Source organism: Trachypithecus francoisi, unplaced genomic scaffold (genome assembly GCF_009764315.1).
Source record: "Trachypithecus francoisi isolate TF-2019V2 unplaced genomic scaffold, Tfra_2.0 Lachesis_group0, whole genome shotgun sequence".
NCBI lineage: Eukaryota > Metazoa > Chordata > Mammalia > Primates > Cercopithecidae > Trachypithecus > Trachypithecus francoisi.
Window position 1 is genome coordinate 139,962,293 of NW_022681453.1, and position 16,180 is coordinate 139,978,472.

The 16,180-nt window shown below is 48.0% G+C and overlaps 2 protein-coding genes across 8 annotated transcripts in view; one reads left to right on the plus strand and one right to left on the minus strand.

Moving 5' to 3' along the window:
* The window catches only part of SEC22C (SEC22 homolog C, vesicle trafficking protein), a 37,156-nt gene extending 34,603 nt beyond the window's left edge, over window positions 1–2,553 (minus strand). For 2 of the 3 annotated variants that reach the window (XM_033212200.1, XM_033212203.1), the window contains exon 1: window positions 1,393–1,539. The gene's annotated coding sequence lies outside the window, so the exon portion shown is untranslated. Of the gene's footprint in view, window positions 1–1,392; window positions 1,540–1,719 lie in introns of those variants that run through there. The other variant, XM_033212201.1, reaches the window with a different exon arrangement.
* SS18L2 (SS18 like 2) lies at window positions 1,368–16,180 on the plus strand. 5 transcript variants are annotated; one of them, XM_033212211.1, is made up of 4 exons: window positions 1,368–1,505; window positions 10,966–11,123; window positions 11,679–11,754; window positions 15,604–16,180. In XM_033212211.1, exons 2-4 carry the CDS (start codon window positions 11,055–11,057, stop codon window positions 15,711–15,713), a joined length of 255 nt encoding a protein of 84 aa, XP_033068102.1. In that variant the 5' UTR covers window positions 1,368–1,505; window positions 10,966–11,054; the 3' UTR covers window positions 15,714–16,180. The 5 variants fall into 5 exon arrangements, with proteins under 5 accessions (XP_033068102.1, XP_033068105.1, XP_033068101.1 ...); XM_033212214.1 differs by lacking the exon at window positions 11,679–11,754 and adding an exon at window positions 12,683–12,759 and having other exon boundaries at window positions 1,377–1,505; XM_033212210.1 differs by lacking the exon at window positions 1,368–1,505 and adding an exon at window positions 1,617–1,762.

Sequence of the window (16,180 nt, forward strand, 5' to 3'; positions counted from 1 at the left end):
ATAAATCCAACCTTGGGGATTACAGCTACTCCCTTTCTCTAAAATAATTTCTTCTCCTTAGAGCACTAATAAGCTAATCAGAGACCTGTTGGTAGACGAAGGAGCCTGAGATTACACTTGTTACAACTGCTCTTTATCCACTGTATTACCTTGAAGTCAGGTTGTCCTCTCTCTGACCATGTTACTTTTTGAATATAGTTGATTCTAAGTTATTCTAAGAATAAAAAAACACTGAGACTCCAAGATGGCTTCTGTTGCAAGTACAAACACTTAAATCAGAGCTATTAACAACATTGTCCAAAATGTACTTTCCAGAGGAAACTCTATTTGTTTATTTAATTCTATCTAGCAACGTTAAACCATTTCCAGTTGCTTCCATTTTTCATTTTACTAAAATTATCTTTAGCGGGATCAACTTTCCTCTGCAAAACGTAATTAAATATTATCCTCTAGGCCGGGCGCGGTGGCTCAAGCCTGTAATCCCAGCACTTTGGGAGGCCGAGGCGGGCGGATCACGAGGTCAGGAGATCGAGACCATCCTGGCTAACACGGTGAAACCCCATCTCTACTAAAAAATACAAAAAACTAGCCGGGCGACATGGTGGGCGCCTGTAGTCCCAGCTACTTGGGAGGCTGAGGCAGGAGAATGGCGTAAACCCAGGAGGCGGGGCTTGCAGTGAGCTGAGATCCGGCCACTGCACTCCAGCCTGGGCGGCAGAGCGAGACTCCGTCTCAAAAAAAAAAAAAAATATTATCCTCTATGTTGGTTCTGAGCTGTATTCTTTTCTGACCATGTCACAAATTTCACCAATTACTTTCCACACTGGCAAGTCTTTCGTGGCTTTGATTTCTACAAACCTAAGTTTTCCCCAAGTGCTTTATCCTTCTGGCTCTGGAGGTACATGTGTAAATCTGTAATGAACACAAAACCTGTAATGGAACGTCCTACACCCAGTGCTCCGAAAAGTTGGTTCAGTGTATCCAATATTTAAAGTCTTATAACACTGGCATGCTAAGGGAAGTTTGCTATTCAGATTAAACAATGCTCTGACGTGAGATTCGTGAATGGTTAAAGAAACAGTCGTCCCCTTTCTCACTCCCCATCTCTTCCAACTGGGAGAAGCCTTCGGCGCCCATCTGTCAGCCCAGGGTTCCCGCAGGCGCGTGTCTTGGGTGGCCCCGGGGTCCAGGGAGAGGCTGGCGAGAGAAAGGGGACAGAAGACTCCAAGAAGCCCAGGGAAGCCCCGTGGGGAGCCCCAGGGCCAAGGCCGGGCCTGAGGGCGGGGCTGGCCCTGGGCCGCCTCCACCTCTGAGCCCGCCCTGCGCCACACCCTAACCCGCCTCCTGTCGGCTAACGGGTTGCGGCACCCGCCTCCGCCCGTGAGCCCTCACCTCGCCCCGACGGCGGCCTTCGGAAGTCGGCGCCCACCAGCTACCCGCCGCCTCCTCAGCAACCTTAGCCGACCGGGCGGACCCGGCCCAGGTCACCGGCGGCCCAGGCGCAGGTAGGCGGTAGTGCGCGTGCGCGAGCCTTGAGCCCCCATTCGCTGCTGCTAAGCGACACCCGCACCCAAACCGACCAATCCCGGCGCGCCTCCACAGCCCCCGTCCCGGCGAAGGCGCGACTGTAGTGGTTGTTAAAGGGCTGCGACCCAAACTGAGAGGGAGCGTGACGGGGATGCGCGCCTCCCAACTTTCTTCGCACCTCCCGGCTCTCACCGCGGCGGTTTGAGGTCCAAGCCTGTAATTCTCACGTCCGCAGGTGAGAAGGAGCCTTCGTGGTATAAGCTCGATTCCTGCCGGGGTAGCAACCGGACTGACGTCTGGAGGCGGGGAGGCTCCGCGTGACAGTGTGATACGCCCGGGGCGTGTGTTCTGCGGTCCGCGCGGCTGGGCGGGAGGCCCGAGATAGGCAAACCAAAGAGCACAACCTACTGCCAGCCTGGATAGGGCGCCAAAGTCCGACCCAGGGGGACACACCCCAAGCTGGGGGCGGAGGCACCCACAAGTGGATGACCGGCTGGAAGGATATTAGGTAGCAGAGTCCGTCCATTTATTCATTTAGCAAGGATTGAGCACCTGCTGTGTGCCAGGGCTTGTGGACAAAGCGAGGAATTCCTGACAGGAAAAACTATGTTAAGAGAGGAGGGCAGGGTGAGAGCACCCTTCAAACAATCAAACACCTGTATAAATACAAATTGTTCTTCTGGGAGGAGAAGGGGTTTTGAGAGAATTTACAGAAGCTTCTAGGCTGGTGTTGGGAACCACAGGAGGCTAACTAGGCAAAGGGGAGAGGAAGTGTGTTTCAGATGGAGAGATCAGCATGTATATAAGGACTCTGTGGAAGGCAGCAGAGCTCCTTTGAGGGATGAAAAGAAACCCAGAAAGGGGGTAATGGAAAGTTAGTGCTTAATAGATACAGAATTTCAGCTGGAGAAGATGAAACAGTTCTGGAAATGGTTAGTAGTGATGATCGCACAACAATGTGAATGTACCAAATGCCACAGATCTGCACGCTTAAAAGTGGTTATGTACATTTTACCAAAAAAGAAAAGAAACTCGGAGTTTAGAGAGTAAAGGAGTAGAGTGAGATCCACTAGAGCGAATAGAAGGAAGGGGACAGACCATGTAGGATCTTATGGGCCATAGTGGAACGTTTAGGACCATGGAACACTGATCAAAATTGCATTTTATAAAACTCACTTTGGCTGCTAAAGTGCAGATCAAAATGGAGAAATCTCGAAAAAGCTATGATGGGACTTGCCTGGGAGCCAGTGCAGTCATCTGAGCAAGAGAGAATGGAGTTGGAGTGTGGACTGGTGTGAGAGTGAAGAAAAAGAGATCTGAGCAGGCTGCAGAGAAATACAGGAGCAAAATCAACAGGACTTGGTGATGAGTTGGATGTGAAGGGGCGATGAAGTAGCTTCAAGGATGAGGCCACTGTTCAGCCTTGGATAAATGGATGGATGGTGGAGGGATTCACAGATATGGAGAACACTGGAAGAGGAGATAAAATGGATCTTGAGCTCCATCTTAGACAAGTTGAATTTGAGGCACCTTTGAGACTTGGTTAGGATTTTGCAATGATTCGTTTTTTATGTCAACCTGACTAGGTTAAAGGATACTTAGATTCCTGGGGGAACATTATTTCTGGGTATGTCTATGAGGGTGTTCTCAGGAGATATTGGCATTTGAATCAATGCACTGAGTAAGGAAGATCTGTCCTCATCCAATATGGGCAGGCACCATCTAATAGAGAGAACAAAAAGGCAGAGGAAAGGCAAATTCTCTGTTCTGGAGTTGGGACACCCCTCTTCTGCTCTTGGCATCAGAACTCCAGGTTCCCCTAATCTCCTAACTCCAGGAGATTAGGTAGTAGAATCCATCCATTTATTCATTTAGCAACTATTGAGCCTTTGGACTCCAAGACTTGTACCAGTGGTTCCTCAGGTTCTCCTGGCTTGGGCCTTGAACTGGGTGATACACCATTCAGCTTCCCTGGTTCTGAGGGCAAGTCCAAGACAGGGTAGTCTTGAACTGAAGCACTCTACCAGCCTCCCTGGTTCTCCAGCTTGTAGATGGCCTATTGTGGGACTTCTCAGCCTCCATAACCATGTGAGCCAATTCCCCTAATAAATCCCCTCCCATATATTTATAGATATAGATCTATATTGTAGATATATAGATGTCACATTGGTTCTTCCTCTCTGGAGAACCTTGACTAATACAGATGTCAACATAGCAGTTGTATATACAGGTTGCATGTCAATGTAGAGGTCTGGGCTGGGCACAGACTTTTTTTGAGGCTGAGTCTCACTCTGGGATCCAGGTTGGAGTTTAGTGGCACGATCTCGGCTCACTGCAACCTCCACCTCCCAGGCTGAAGTGATTCTTCTGCCTCAGCCTCCCAAGTAGCTGGGATTACAGGCATCTGCCAACACGCCCAGCTAATTTTTGTAGTTTTAGTAGAGATGGGGGTTTCACCATATTGGCCAGGCTGGTCTCGAACTCCTGGCCTCAAGTGATCCGCCTGCCTTGGCCTCCCTAAGTGCTGGGATTAAGGCGTGAGCCACCACGCCTAGCCTGGACTTTTGAAAGTCATCATCATATGGGCGGAAATCGAAGCAGGGCTTACATAGCCAGAGAAAAATTACAAAATGAAAACTGAAGACAATTGTGATAGAATCTAAGATAGCCTACAGGGATCACTACCTCCTGGGATTTATACCCTTGTGTAGTCCCCTCCCACAGTGAGTCTCTGATAATGAGGGTAGGTCATAACAGGCATAAAGAAGAAGAAAAACCAGGAGATTCAGGGTTGGTAAAGGCAATTGAAAACCCTGTAGCATAAGTGCACTTCAAATATGGGGAACTGGGGCCAGGTGTGGTGGCTCACACCTATAATCCCAGCACTTTGGGAGGCCAAGGCAGGTTGATCACGAGGTCAGGGACAAGCGTGTCCAACATGGCAAAACCGCGTCTCTATTGAAAAATTACAAAAATTAGCCAGGAGTGATGGGGGGTGTCTGTGATCCCAGCTACTTGGGAGGCTGAGGCAGAAGAATCACTTGAACCTGGGAGGTGGCTGCAGTGAGCCGAGATCGCACCATTGCACTCCAGCCTGACCTACAAGAGCAAAACTCCCATCTCAGAAAACAAAACAAAACAAACAAACAAATATGGGGAATTGGGCTCTCAAAACTTGTGGTGCGAGTGCTTTAGAATAGGACTTTACACCCTCTGACTGGTGCAACTGGTGTGGCTCAGGCACCATGGACAACAGGGGTGAGATGTAGTACCTAAAGTCCTAGCTCTCATCTCCAATCATTGGTCACTTTGACTCCAGACTCACAGTCAACTCCGGAGGCTTTCTCTTCCAGTCCTCTTCAGCCCTCCACTCCTAGGGTAACACCCTGGACCACAGAAGAGCTCCACCTCTGAAGTTATAAATGCAGACACCTGATCTTTCATCTGTCCTGCTAGTCTCTGAATTCCTTCCATGGTTTCTCTAGCCTGCAGAAACTTCCAGTTCATTTGTGCCTCTACTTTTATTATGAGCTCCCTCGAGTCTTCACTTCCTTCCCCATCAGCTGAGAGTTCAGGGTTTATCACCTCCATCACATTCTTCCCAATATACTTATATCTCTTGCACAGTTATCTTTCTAGCACAACTAGAAGGATAGTAACACCCATCTGGCAGCACTACAATCCTGGAAGAATCCAACCTTCTGTCTTCTCTGCTTCTTGGCTCTGAGGGCCACTGGACAAAATCTCACAACCACACAGATCAGTGCTACATACATTGTCAACTTCAACTAGGTCCTCAACACCCTTCAGCAGTCCTATTTGCCAAGGCAGCTCTCTCCAGCTCTCCCCCAAAATCAACTTCCAAATATCCTGCATGCTCCCAAGATCTCCCACTCTTCAACACCCCCTCCCCCTCTTGCTTTCCCAGGAACCTCCTTTACTGAAGAAAGAGCAACCATCAAAGTGATGTCCCTTAGCTCCAGACAACTCCTCTCCCTCCAGCTACCACCTTCTTTCCCTTCTCCCCTTTACAACCAAACCTCATGGAAAAAGTGGTCTATATCTGAACACTCCATTGCTTCACCTTCACCTTTCATCATTTCTCAGTCCTCTGCACTTCTGATATCTGCTTCACCATACCACTGAAAATGCTCTCCTCAAAGACCTAGTCTTTATCTTCCTTGTTCTTTTTTTTTTTTTTTGACGCAGAGTCTAACTCTGTCACCCAGGTGCAATGGCGCTGAGGCTTACTGCAATCTCTGCTTCCCAGGTTCAAGCGATCCTCCAGCCTCAGCCTCCCAAGTAGCTGGGACTACAGGCACGTGCCACCATGCCTGGCTAATTTTTGTGTTTTTAGTAGAGACAGGGTTTCATCATGTTAGCCAGACTGGTCTCAAACTTCTGACTTCAAGTGATCCACCTACCTTGGCCTCCCAAAGTGCTGGGATTATAGGTGTGAGCCACGGCACCCAGCCCTTCCTTGACCTTTCAACAGCATTTGTCATTGCTGTCCTGTCTGTCCTTTTCAGTCACTGTTTAAAAAAAAAAAAAAGCCATAACCCTCACTCTCCTGGTTTTCCTCTCCCTATATCTCTAGTCTCTTTCTCCCCTCAATCTCCATTGCAGCTTCTTTTCCTCTGTCATAAGAGAAACTATCACATTCTCCTTAGGCAGTCTTATCCACTGCATAGTTCCAGTCAGTTTCTACAAGTGATGTTTCTCAAAGCTGTATCTCCAGCCTAGTCTTTGTCCCTGAGTTTCAGCCCCAAATAGTCAGCCACAAGCCTCCACATCGTTTGATATCACCTCACACTATACATTTCCACAACTGAATTTACCACCTTCATTTCCAGTCCAGCGTCTCCCCCACTGTTCCCTGCCTCCATAAGGGGCATCACCACTTTCTCAGTTGCTTAACCCAGAACCCCAGAAGGCATCCCTAATTTCCCTTTTCTATCCCTCCCCACTCGATCACTAAGGCCTGCCAAGTCTACTTCCAATGTCTTTCAAATGCATACACTTCTTTTCTCATTGCTCCCACTATCTCTGGCCTGCCTTCTTGTAGCAGCCTTGTCACTGTTCTTTTTGTTTCTCATCTGGGTGTCTTCCCTAACTTTCACCATGTTACAGCCAATAAAACTCTAAATGCATCTCAGGTTTCATCATTCTTCCGCCTAAAACCATCCATGGCTCCCATTGCTCCTAGGAGAGTACAGAATCTGGATACCTGTGTCCTGCTTAACCTCCACTTTGCCTTTATACTGCCTTTATAAAACTTTTCTTCTGGAGGGCTTTCCCTGTATGCTGGAACAGGTTGGTCCCCTATACCACATGCCTCACCCTAACACCATATCGTTTTTTTTTGTTGTTTTTTTTTTTACCTGATAGAAACTGTAATGATGTGGCCGGGTGCGGTGGCTCAAGCCTGTAATCCCAGCACTTTGGGAGGCCGAGACGGGTGGATCACGAGGTCAGGAGATTGAGACCATCCTGGCTAACACGGTGAAACCCCATCTCTACTAAAAAATACAAAAACTAGCCGGGCGAGGTGGCGGACGCCTGTAGTCCCAGCTACTCGGGAGGCTGAGGCAGGAGAATGGTGTGAACTCGGGAGGCAGAGCTTGCAGTGAGCTGAGATCCGGCCACTGCACTCCAGCCTGGGCGACAGAGCGAGACTCCGTCTCAAAAAAAAAAAAAAAGAAACTTTAATGATGTTAAAAAAACCAATCAGGCCGGGCGCGGTGGCTCATGCCTGTAATCCCAGCACTTTGGAAGGCCGAGGCAGGTCAGGAGATCAAGACCATCCTGGCTAACACACTGAAACCCTGTCTCTACTAAAAAAAAAAAAAAAAAATTACAAAAAATTAGCCGGGCTTGAGGGCAAGCGCCTGTAGTCCCAGCTACTCAGGAGGCTGAGGCAGGAGAATGGCGTGAACCCGGGAGGCGGAGCTTGCAGTGAGCCAAGGTCGCGCCACTGCACTCAAGCCTGGGCGACAGACCAAGACTCCGTCTCAAAAAAAAAAAAAAAAAAAGAAACTTTAATGATGTTAAAAAAACCAATCAGGCCGGGCGCGGTGGCTCATGCCTGTAATCCCAGCACTTTGGAAGGCCGAGGCAGGTCAGGAGATCAAGACCATCCTGGCTAACACACTGAAACCCTGTCTCTACTAAAAAAAAAAAAAAAAAATTACAAAAAATTAGCCGGGCTTGAGGGCAAGCGCCTGTAGTCCCAGCTACTCAGGAGGCTGAGGCAGGAGAATGGCGTGAACCCGGGAGGCGGAGCTTGCAGTGAGCCAAGGTCGCGCCACTGCACTCAAGCCTGGGCGACAGACCAAGACTCCGTCTCAAAAAAACAAAAAACAAAAAACAATCAATTCCTTCTATAAACTGCACTCAAAACCTTCGCTTTAGGCCAGGCTTGGTGGCTCACACCTGTAATCTCAGCATTTTGGGAGGCCAAGGTGAGTGGTTCACCTGAGGTCAGGAGTTCGAGGCCAGACTGACCAACATGGTAAAACCCCCATCTCTACTAAAAACACAAAATTAGCTGGGCGTGGTGGTGCATGCCTGAAATGCCAGCTACTTGGGAGGCTGAGGCAGGAGAATTGCTTGAACCCAGGAGGTGGAGGTTGCAGTGAGCTGAGATTGCACCATTGCACTCCAGCCTGGGCAACAAGAGTAAAACTCTGTCTCAAACAATAACAACAACAACAACAAAAACCAGGGCCAGGCAGGATGGCTCACACCTGTAATCCCAGCACTTTGGGAGGCTAAGGCAGATGGATCATGAGGTCAGGAGTTCAAGACCAGCCTGGCCAACATAGTGAAACCCCGTCTCTACTAAAAATACAAAAAAATTAGCTGGGCATGGTGGTGCGTGCCCATAGTCCCAGACTACTCGGGAGGCTGAGGCAGGAGAATTTCTTGAACCTGGGAGATGGAGGTTACAGTGAGCTGAGATTGCACCACTGCACTCCAGCTTGAGCAACAGAGTGAGACTTTATCTCAAAACAAAACAAAAACAAAAAAAAAAACAAAACCTATTCACTTTATTCCTCAAAACATGTATGTCCCAGTTCCCTCCATTTCAGAGCCATAAACATAAAGCCTAGAGATAAGATACTTAATACCCAGGACAGATCTTTGTGTCTATATATACATACCATATGTAGCATTATGTTATATAGTATTACATAAATTACATGAAATTTTGCATAAGATTGGTAAGCAAGTCACTTAAACTTTATGAACAAAAGCATGGGCTGGGCATGGTGGTTCATGCCCATAATCCCAGGGAAGCTTTCAGAGGTGGGAGGATTGTTGTCTGGGCCATTTCATGTTATTGTCATTCCTCACTTGTCTTAACAGGAATAGGGCTGAGCGCCTGTAGCAAGACCTACATCCTGCTCCTGATGGTTCTTTTTCTGCCCACTCTGTTTCTCTGAAAGCTTTGGGGAATTTTCCTGAGGAGGAAGCCTGATGCAGAGTTAACAGTGCAGGCTTGGTAACCAGGAAGTCCTGAGTCCGCCCCAGCTCAGGGGTTACCTCACTTCTCTCACCGGGTTTACCTCTCTGTGAAATGGGATGAAAGCAGGCTGGGTGCGGTAGCTCACACCTGTAATCCCAGCACTTTGGGAGGCCAAAGCGGGCGGATCATGAGGTCAGGAGTTCAAGACCAGCCTGACCAACATGGCGAAACCCCATCTCTACTAAAGATACAAAAAAAATTAGCCAGGTGTGGTGGCAGGCACCTGTAATCCCAGCTACTCAGGAAGCTGAGGCAGGAGAACGCTTGAGCCCGGGAGGCAGAGGTTGCAGTGAGCCAAGATCACACCACTGCACTCCAGCCTGGGTGACAGAGTGAGACTCTGTCTCAAAAAAAAAAAGAAAAGAAAAGAAATGGGATGAAAGCTGCCTTTTCACAGGTTTGAATAAAGGGGTTGTGGAAAGAAAGCCCAGTAAAGCAGATGAGCTTGCTCAGGATCAGAGCCACCATTCAGGGGAATAAAGCTCTAGGGAGCTCCCCTTTTTAGGAGTAGGCTCCCAAGATCTCCCTCCTAAATGAAGTGCTCACTCCAGGGAAAACGAATCTTGTTACCACATCCACCACGGATGGCTAGAACAAGGGACCCGTACCGCACAGCAGGAGGTGAGCAGAGGGCGGATAAACATTACCGCCGAGGATTCTGCCCCGTCAGATCAGCGGGGGCATTAGATTCTCACAGCAGCATGGACCCTATTGTGAACTGTACTTGCGAGAGATCTAGGTTGCACACTCCTAATGAGAATCTAAATGCCTGCTGATGTGAGGTAAAACAGTTTCACACCAAAACCACCCCCACCCCCGTGGAAGACAAGAAAAATTGTCTTCCACGAAACCAGTTCCTGGTACCAAAAAGGCTGGGGACCACTGGTCTAGAAGACTACAACCAGTTCAGTTTTAGTGATCACCAGGAGTAACCATGTGGCTCAAGAGGGTATGTCCAGCTTCCTCCTTGCATCTTGTGGCACACCACCTTTGCAGTATGGTGCCTGGGCAGTCCCTGATTGTTAAGGGTGAGAGTTCTAAAGCCAGACTGCCCGTATTCAGAGACTGGCTTTGCTAAGGAACCATGGGCAAGTTACTTAACCTGTTTCCTCATCTGTAAAATGGAGAAAATACCAGTGCTTTTTAGGGTTGCCAACCTAATAAGCATTATTCCTGCCCCAAATAAGTCTAGGCTATGTGGAAAAAAACGGGAATTTCTCCTTCAGCAAAGAGTAAAACTAATACCAGAGTTTTCCTGGCCCTGCAGATTTGGCCTGGCAGAAGACAATGCCATAGTCAATGTTCATGCTCCAGATGCAGACCTGGAGGCACCAGAGTGATGTAGAGAGGACAGTGGATTTGAAGCCATATATCTGGGTTCCAGACATGCTGTGTAGTGCCGAGCAAGCCACTCCTGCAGATAGATTAAGCATGCACACCCAGCACTTTGGGAGGCGGAGGCGGGCGGATCACAAGGTCAGGAGATCGAGACCATCCTGGCTAACATGGTGAAACCCCGTTTCTACCAAAAAAAAAAATTAGCCAGGCGTGGTGGCGGGCACCTGTAGTCCCAGCTACTCGGGAGGCTGAGGCAGGAGAATGGCTTGAACCCGGGAGGCGGAGCTTGCAGTGAGCCGAGATCGCGCCACTGCACTCCAGCCTGGGCGACACAGCGAGACTGCATCTCAAAAAAAAAAAAAGCATGCACAGCCTAACACTGGAGGTGCTGAGGCCAGGTAGGTCAACAGTAGACCCAGCCCCGACCCACAAGTTTCGCTCTCCAGACTGCGCAAGCGCAAAGGATACGTAAACGGCCCCGGTGTTCTGGGGGCGGGGACCGAGGAAGGCGCTGAGTGTCGCTCCTGCGCGTCCAGTCACAAATGACGTCCCTTCTGTCCCCCGCCCTGTAGGCGGGAGCATCCAATCAACGTCGACAGCGTAGGCCCCACCTTTCGTGGGTCGAGTCGCTTGGCGGTCGTGGTTCGGGAGGTTCCTCGGGATGTCGGTGGCTTTCGTACCGGACTGGCTGAGGGGCAAGGCGGAAGTCAATCAAGAGACTATCCAGCGGGTAAGCATCCACGCGGGCGGGCGGGCGAAGAGAAGAAGTCGGGATCCCGAGTGGCCGCGGGGTGCGAGAAGCATCCTGTGGTGAGCGGCCTCCCGGCTGACTGTGAAGGGAGCTGAGCAGCCGGGGTGCGGGGTGAGATGGGCACGAAATCAGCACAGGCGCCGGGGCAGGATAGCCCGGCATGGGGTTCTGTCCCCCGCCGTCCAGACGTCACACTGCACTAACCCTTTCTCTTTTTTTTTTTCCCCCGAGACGGAGTCTCGCTCTGTCGTCCAGGCTGAAGTGCAGTGGCGTCATCTCGGCTCACTGCAACCTCCGCCTCCCGGGTTCAAGCGATTCTCCTGCCTCAGCCTCTTGGGTAGCTGGGATTACAGGAGTGCGCCACGCCCGGCTAATTTTTTGTATTTTTAGTACGGGGTTTCACCATGTTGGCCAGACTAGTCTCGAACTCCTGACCTCGTGATCCGCCCAGCTCGGCCTCCCAAAGTGCTAGGATTACAGGCGTGAGCCACTGCCCCGGGCCTGCACTGACCCTTTCTTTCGCTGATCTTTCAGCTCCTTGAGGAGAATGACCAGCTGATCCGCTGTATTGTGGAGTATCAGAACAAGGGCGGGGGAACGAGTGCGTCCAGTAAGTGCCCCCACCCCCGCGCGCCTCACCTGTGGGTAGAGGGAAAGCCTGTGTGATATGGTGCTTTCTCGAACTAAGAGTCTTGGGTGATTGATCGCAGTTAAGCCCCTCTTTGAACTGAGGAGAGAGCCCCAAAGAGTTTGCTAACCTGCCCAAGAGCATACAACAAGTACACTGTGGAGCCTGGAGTCAGACGTGGCTCTTTCTTCAAAACGTGAATTATTCTCACTGCAAAACTTCCTTCACTCAAAGCTATGCCAGCTGATGACAACAGGGATGGGGGTGGGAGCACACAGAAAACTAGGCTCAGGAGATTGGAGCCATGGCCCCTTTCTCATCTTAGATCCCCGCCTCATCCTTTCTCTGTTAAGTGAAGGGGTCAGGCCATTTGACTGCTAAGCTCCCTCTCATTTCTAACTTCCATCAGTCTGTTAGTGACACACACACACAAAGACAAACAAAGGATTTCCAAGTTTAGTCAAAGGTGAATTCTGCATCATAGTTTAATGCACTCCCTAAGCAGATACCAAAATGAGAGAAAATAGAATCTGAGTCTCTTTTCCAAATCTACTCCAGGTATTATGCCCATTTTTTTCTTTTCGTTTTTTTTTTTTTTTTTTGAGACAGAGTCTTCCTCTGTCGCCCAGGCTGGAGTGCAGTGGTGCAATCTCGGCTCACTGCAACCTCCACCTCCGAGGTTTAAGCAATTCTCGTGCCTCAGCCCCCCGAGTAGCTGGGACCACAGGCGTGTGCCATCATGCCCTGCTAATTTTTGTATTTTTAGTACGGGGTTTCACCATGTTGGCCAGACTAGTCTCGAACTCCTGACCTCGTGATCCGCCCAGCTCGGCCTCCCAAAGTGCTAGGATTACAGGCGTGAGCCACTGCCCCGGGCCTGCACTGACCCTTTCTTTCGCTGATCTTTCAGCTCCTTGAGGAGAATGACCAGCTGATCCGCTGTATTGTGGAGTATCAGAACAAGGGCCGGGGGAACGAGTGCGTCCAGTAAGTGCCCCCACCCCCGCGCGCCTCACCTGTGGGTAGAGGGAAAGCCTGTGTGATATGGTGCTTTCTCGAACTAAGAGTCTTGGGTGATTGATCGCAGTTAAGCCCCTCTTTGAACTGAGGAGAGAGCCCCAAAGAGTTTGCTAACCTGCCCAAGAGCATACAACAAGTACACTGTGGAGCCTGGAGTCAGACGTGGCTCTTTCTTCAAAACGTGAATTATTCTCACTGCAAAACTTCCTTCACTCAAAGCTATGCCAGCTGATGACAACAGGGATGGGGGTGGGAGCACACAGAAAACTAGGCTCAGGAGATTGGAGCCATGGCCCCTTTCTCATCTTAGATCCCCGCCTCATCCTTTCTCTGTTAAGTGAAGGGGTCAGGCCATTTGACTGCTAAGCTCCCTCTCATTTCTAACTTCCCATCAGTCTGTTAGTGACACACACACACAAAGACAAACAAAGGATTTCCAAGTTTAGTCAAAGGTGAATTCTGCATCATAGTTTAATGCACTCCCTAAGCAGATACCAAAATGAGAGAAAATAGAATCTGAGTCTCTTTTCCAAATCTACTCCAGGTATTATGCCCATTTTTTTCTTTTCGTTTTTTTTTTTTTTTTTGAGACAGAGTCTTCCTCTGTCGCCCAGGCTGGAGTGCAGTGGTGCAATCTCGGCTCACTGCAACCTCCACCTCCGAGGTTTAAGCAATTCTCGTGCCTCAGCCCCCCGAGTAGCTGGGACCACAGGCGTGTGCCATCATGCCCTGCTAATTTTTGTATTTTTAGTAGAGACGGGGTTTCACCATGTTGGCCAGGATGATCTCAAACTACTGACCTCAGATGATCCGCCTGCCTCAACCTCCCAAAGTGTTGGAATTACAGGCATGAGCCACTGCTCCCGGCCTTATGCCCATTTCTTATAGAAAAATATATTATTTCATTGTTACTGAAGAAATGTTTCACAATCCCTACCCCCTAGAAAAATTACCTACAGTCCCTCACTGAATACCTTGATAGAATAGTAGAGATACCAATTTTTGGGTTAATCTTTACATCTGACTCTGGCATTTGGTAATTTGATTTTTAAAAGTTTATAATAAATACCTTCTCCTTTTTCTATATGAAAAATGGTTGTAAAACCTTCCATTTGGTACAGTAATTCGCAACCCAAGGGTAAGAAAGTTATCAAATCTCCTAGTGGGATTTTTCAATTGCACAGGCCATGCTTTCTGACCCCTTGTCTGATTTATTTTTCTAGGTGAAGAACTCTACTCCCCTATAAACTTATGTTGATCATGAAAATGTTTTGTCCCTTCTTGAAGTTGTTGAACAGATATTTTATAAGTACAGTTGGTCCTCTGTATCTATGGGTTCTGCATTGCATTTCAAAAATATTGGGGAGCACAAAACAATAAAAAATAACAACACAACAATAAAAAACAATATAGTATAACAACTAGTTATATGGCATTTAAATTGTATTAGGTATTATAAGTAATCTAGAGAGTATTTAAAGTATGTGAGCCAGGTGTGGTGGCTCACACCTGTATTCCCAGCACTTTGGGAGGCCAAGGCGGGCAGATCATCTGAGGTCAGGAGTTCAAGACCAGCCTGGCCAACATGGCAAAACCCCGTCTCTACTAAAAACTAAAAATACAAAAATTAGCCAGGCATGGTGGTGTGTGCCTGTAATCCCAGCTACCTGGGAGGCCAAGGCAGGAGAATTGCTTGAACTTGAACTCAGGAGTTGGAGATTGCAGCGAGCCTAGATCACCCCACTGCACTCTAGCCTGGGCGACAGAGCAAGACTCCATCTCAATAAATAAATTAATTAATTGAAGTATATGATATGGGAGGATGTGTGTAGGTTATATTACAAATACTATGCCATTTTATATAAGGGACTTGAGCTTGAGCATCCTCGGATTTCGATATCTAAGGGGAGGAGGGAGGTGTCCTGGAACCAATCCCCTGTGGATACCAAGGGACAACTGCACTCCTGGTACCAGGCACAGTTTCAGAATCTGGGAAATCCGTAGTAAAACAGATACTAGCTCCACACTCATGGAGCTGACATTCTAGACTCTAGAATCTATAAGAAAATGTATAATTAGGCACATAATAATGAGTGCTTTGAATAAGAATAAAGCAGAGTAAGTCGGGGAAGGAGTGCTATTTTATACATGGTATGTCTGATAAGGTGATATTTGAGTAGAGACCTGGGGTAAGGGAGCCAGCTATGCAGTAGTAAGGCGTAGTGAGATAAGTAAGACAGAGAAAGCATCAGGTGGAAAAGCTCCCAAGTAGGAGTGTGCTGGATATCTTCAAGTCACAGGAAGGAGGCCACTGTGGCCAGTATTCAGTAAACAAAGGTATAGCCATAAGAGATGAGATCAGAGGGGTACGGGAGGCCCCAATCATGTAGGGCCTTATTAGGACACAAGAACAGCTCACCTTTACTCTGAATGAGATGGGAGCCTTTGGAAGGTTTTGAATAGACATGTAACAACATGTAACATGATCTTGATTTAAATTGTACAATGATCTCTCAGACTGTTGTGTGGAGAATAAAGTAGGGTGCAAAGATAGATCTGGGAGACTAGGTGTCTACTGCAATAGTCCAAGCAAGAAATGATGGTAGCTATGAAAGTAATCAGTGAGAATGGGTGAGAATCTGACTATATTTTCCTTAAATATGTTAAACAAGAAGGTTGATAACAGTGAATCATCCAGTTAGTAGATGAGCCATTCCACTAAAGTGGGCAAATTATTTTCCAGTTTTTTGTTCATGGTCGGTAAAAACAAGCCTCTGATTTTTGCCTGTTTTTTTTTTTTTTTGCCCATAGGTACCAGCATGTGTTACATAGAAATCTCATTTATTTGGCTACCATTGCAGATGCCAGTCCAACCAGCACTTCAAAAGCAATGGAATAATCTTTCAAAAGCAATAGAATAATCTTCCATTTGGCTGTCGTGAGGAGTAATTGAATGTAATCCATCTCTTACAAAATGGAGACAGGGTCTTTATCAACTCAACTGGTTAAAACATGAATGAAACCTCTGTGGCTCTTTCAAAAAATGTGAAAATGTGAAGAAAGCTCCTAACTTAACTGTATTCTCAATGTAAATATTTTTTAAATAATTAAGCAAATCCCTCAATAAGTTGAGCCCAGGTGTCCTCTTTCCTGAACTTGGAGCATGTTTGGATAACAAAGACATCACTGGGATGTTCAAGTCTACTTTTTAGTTTCAACCTGAAGAGGAAACTGAGTAGGTATTGGGCAGGAATTGGTGAGACTCCTGACTTGAGACCTTGCTAAATGGACATGTAACTGTATGCTCCTTCCTACCAGTTTGCAAATGTGGTCCCCCGACTGCTGTTTTCAGATTGCTTTGAAATAAAGCTTATTTTTCTATAAAATA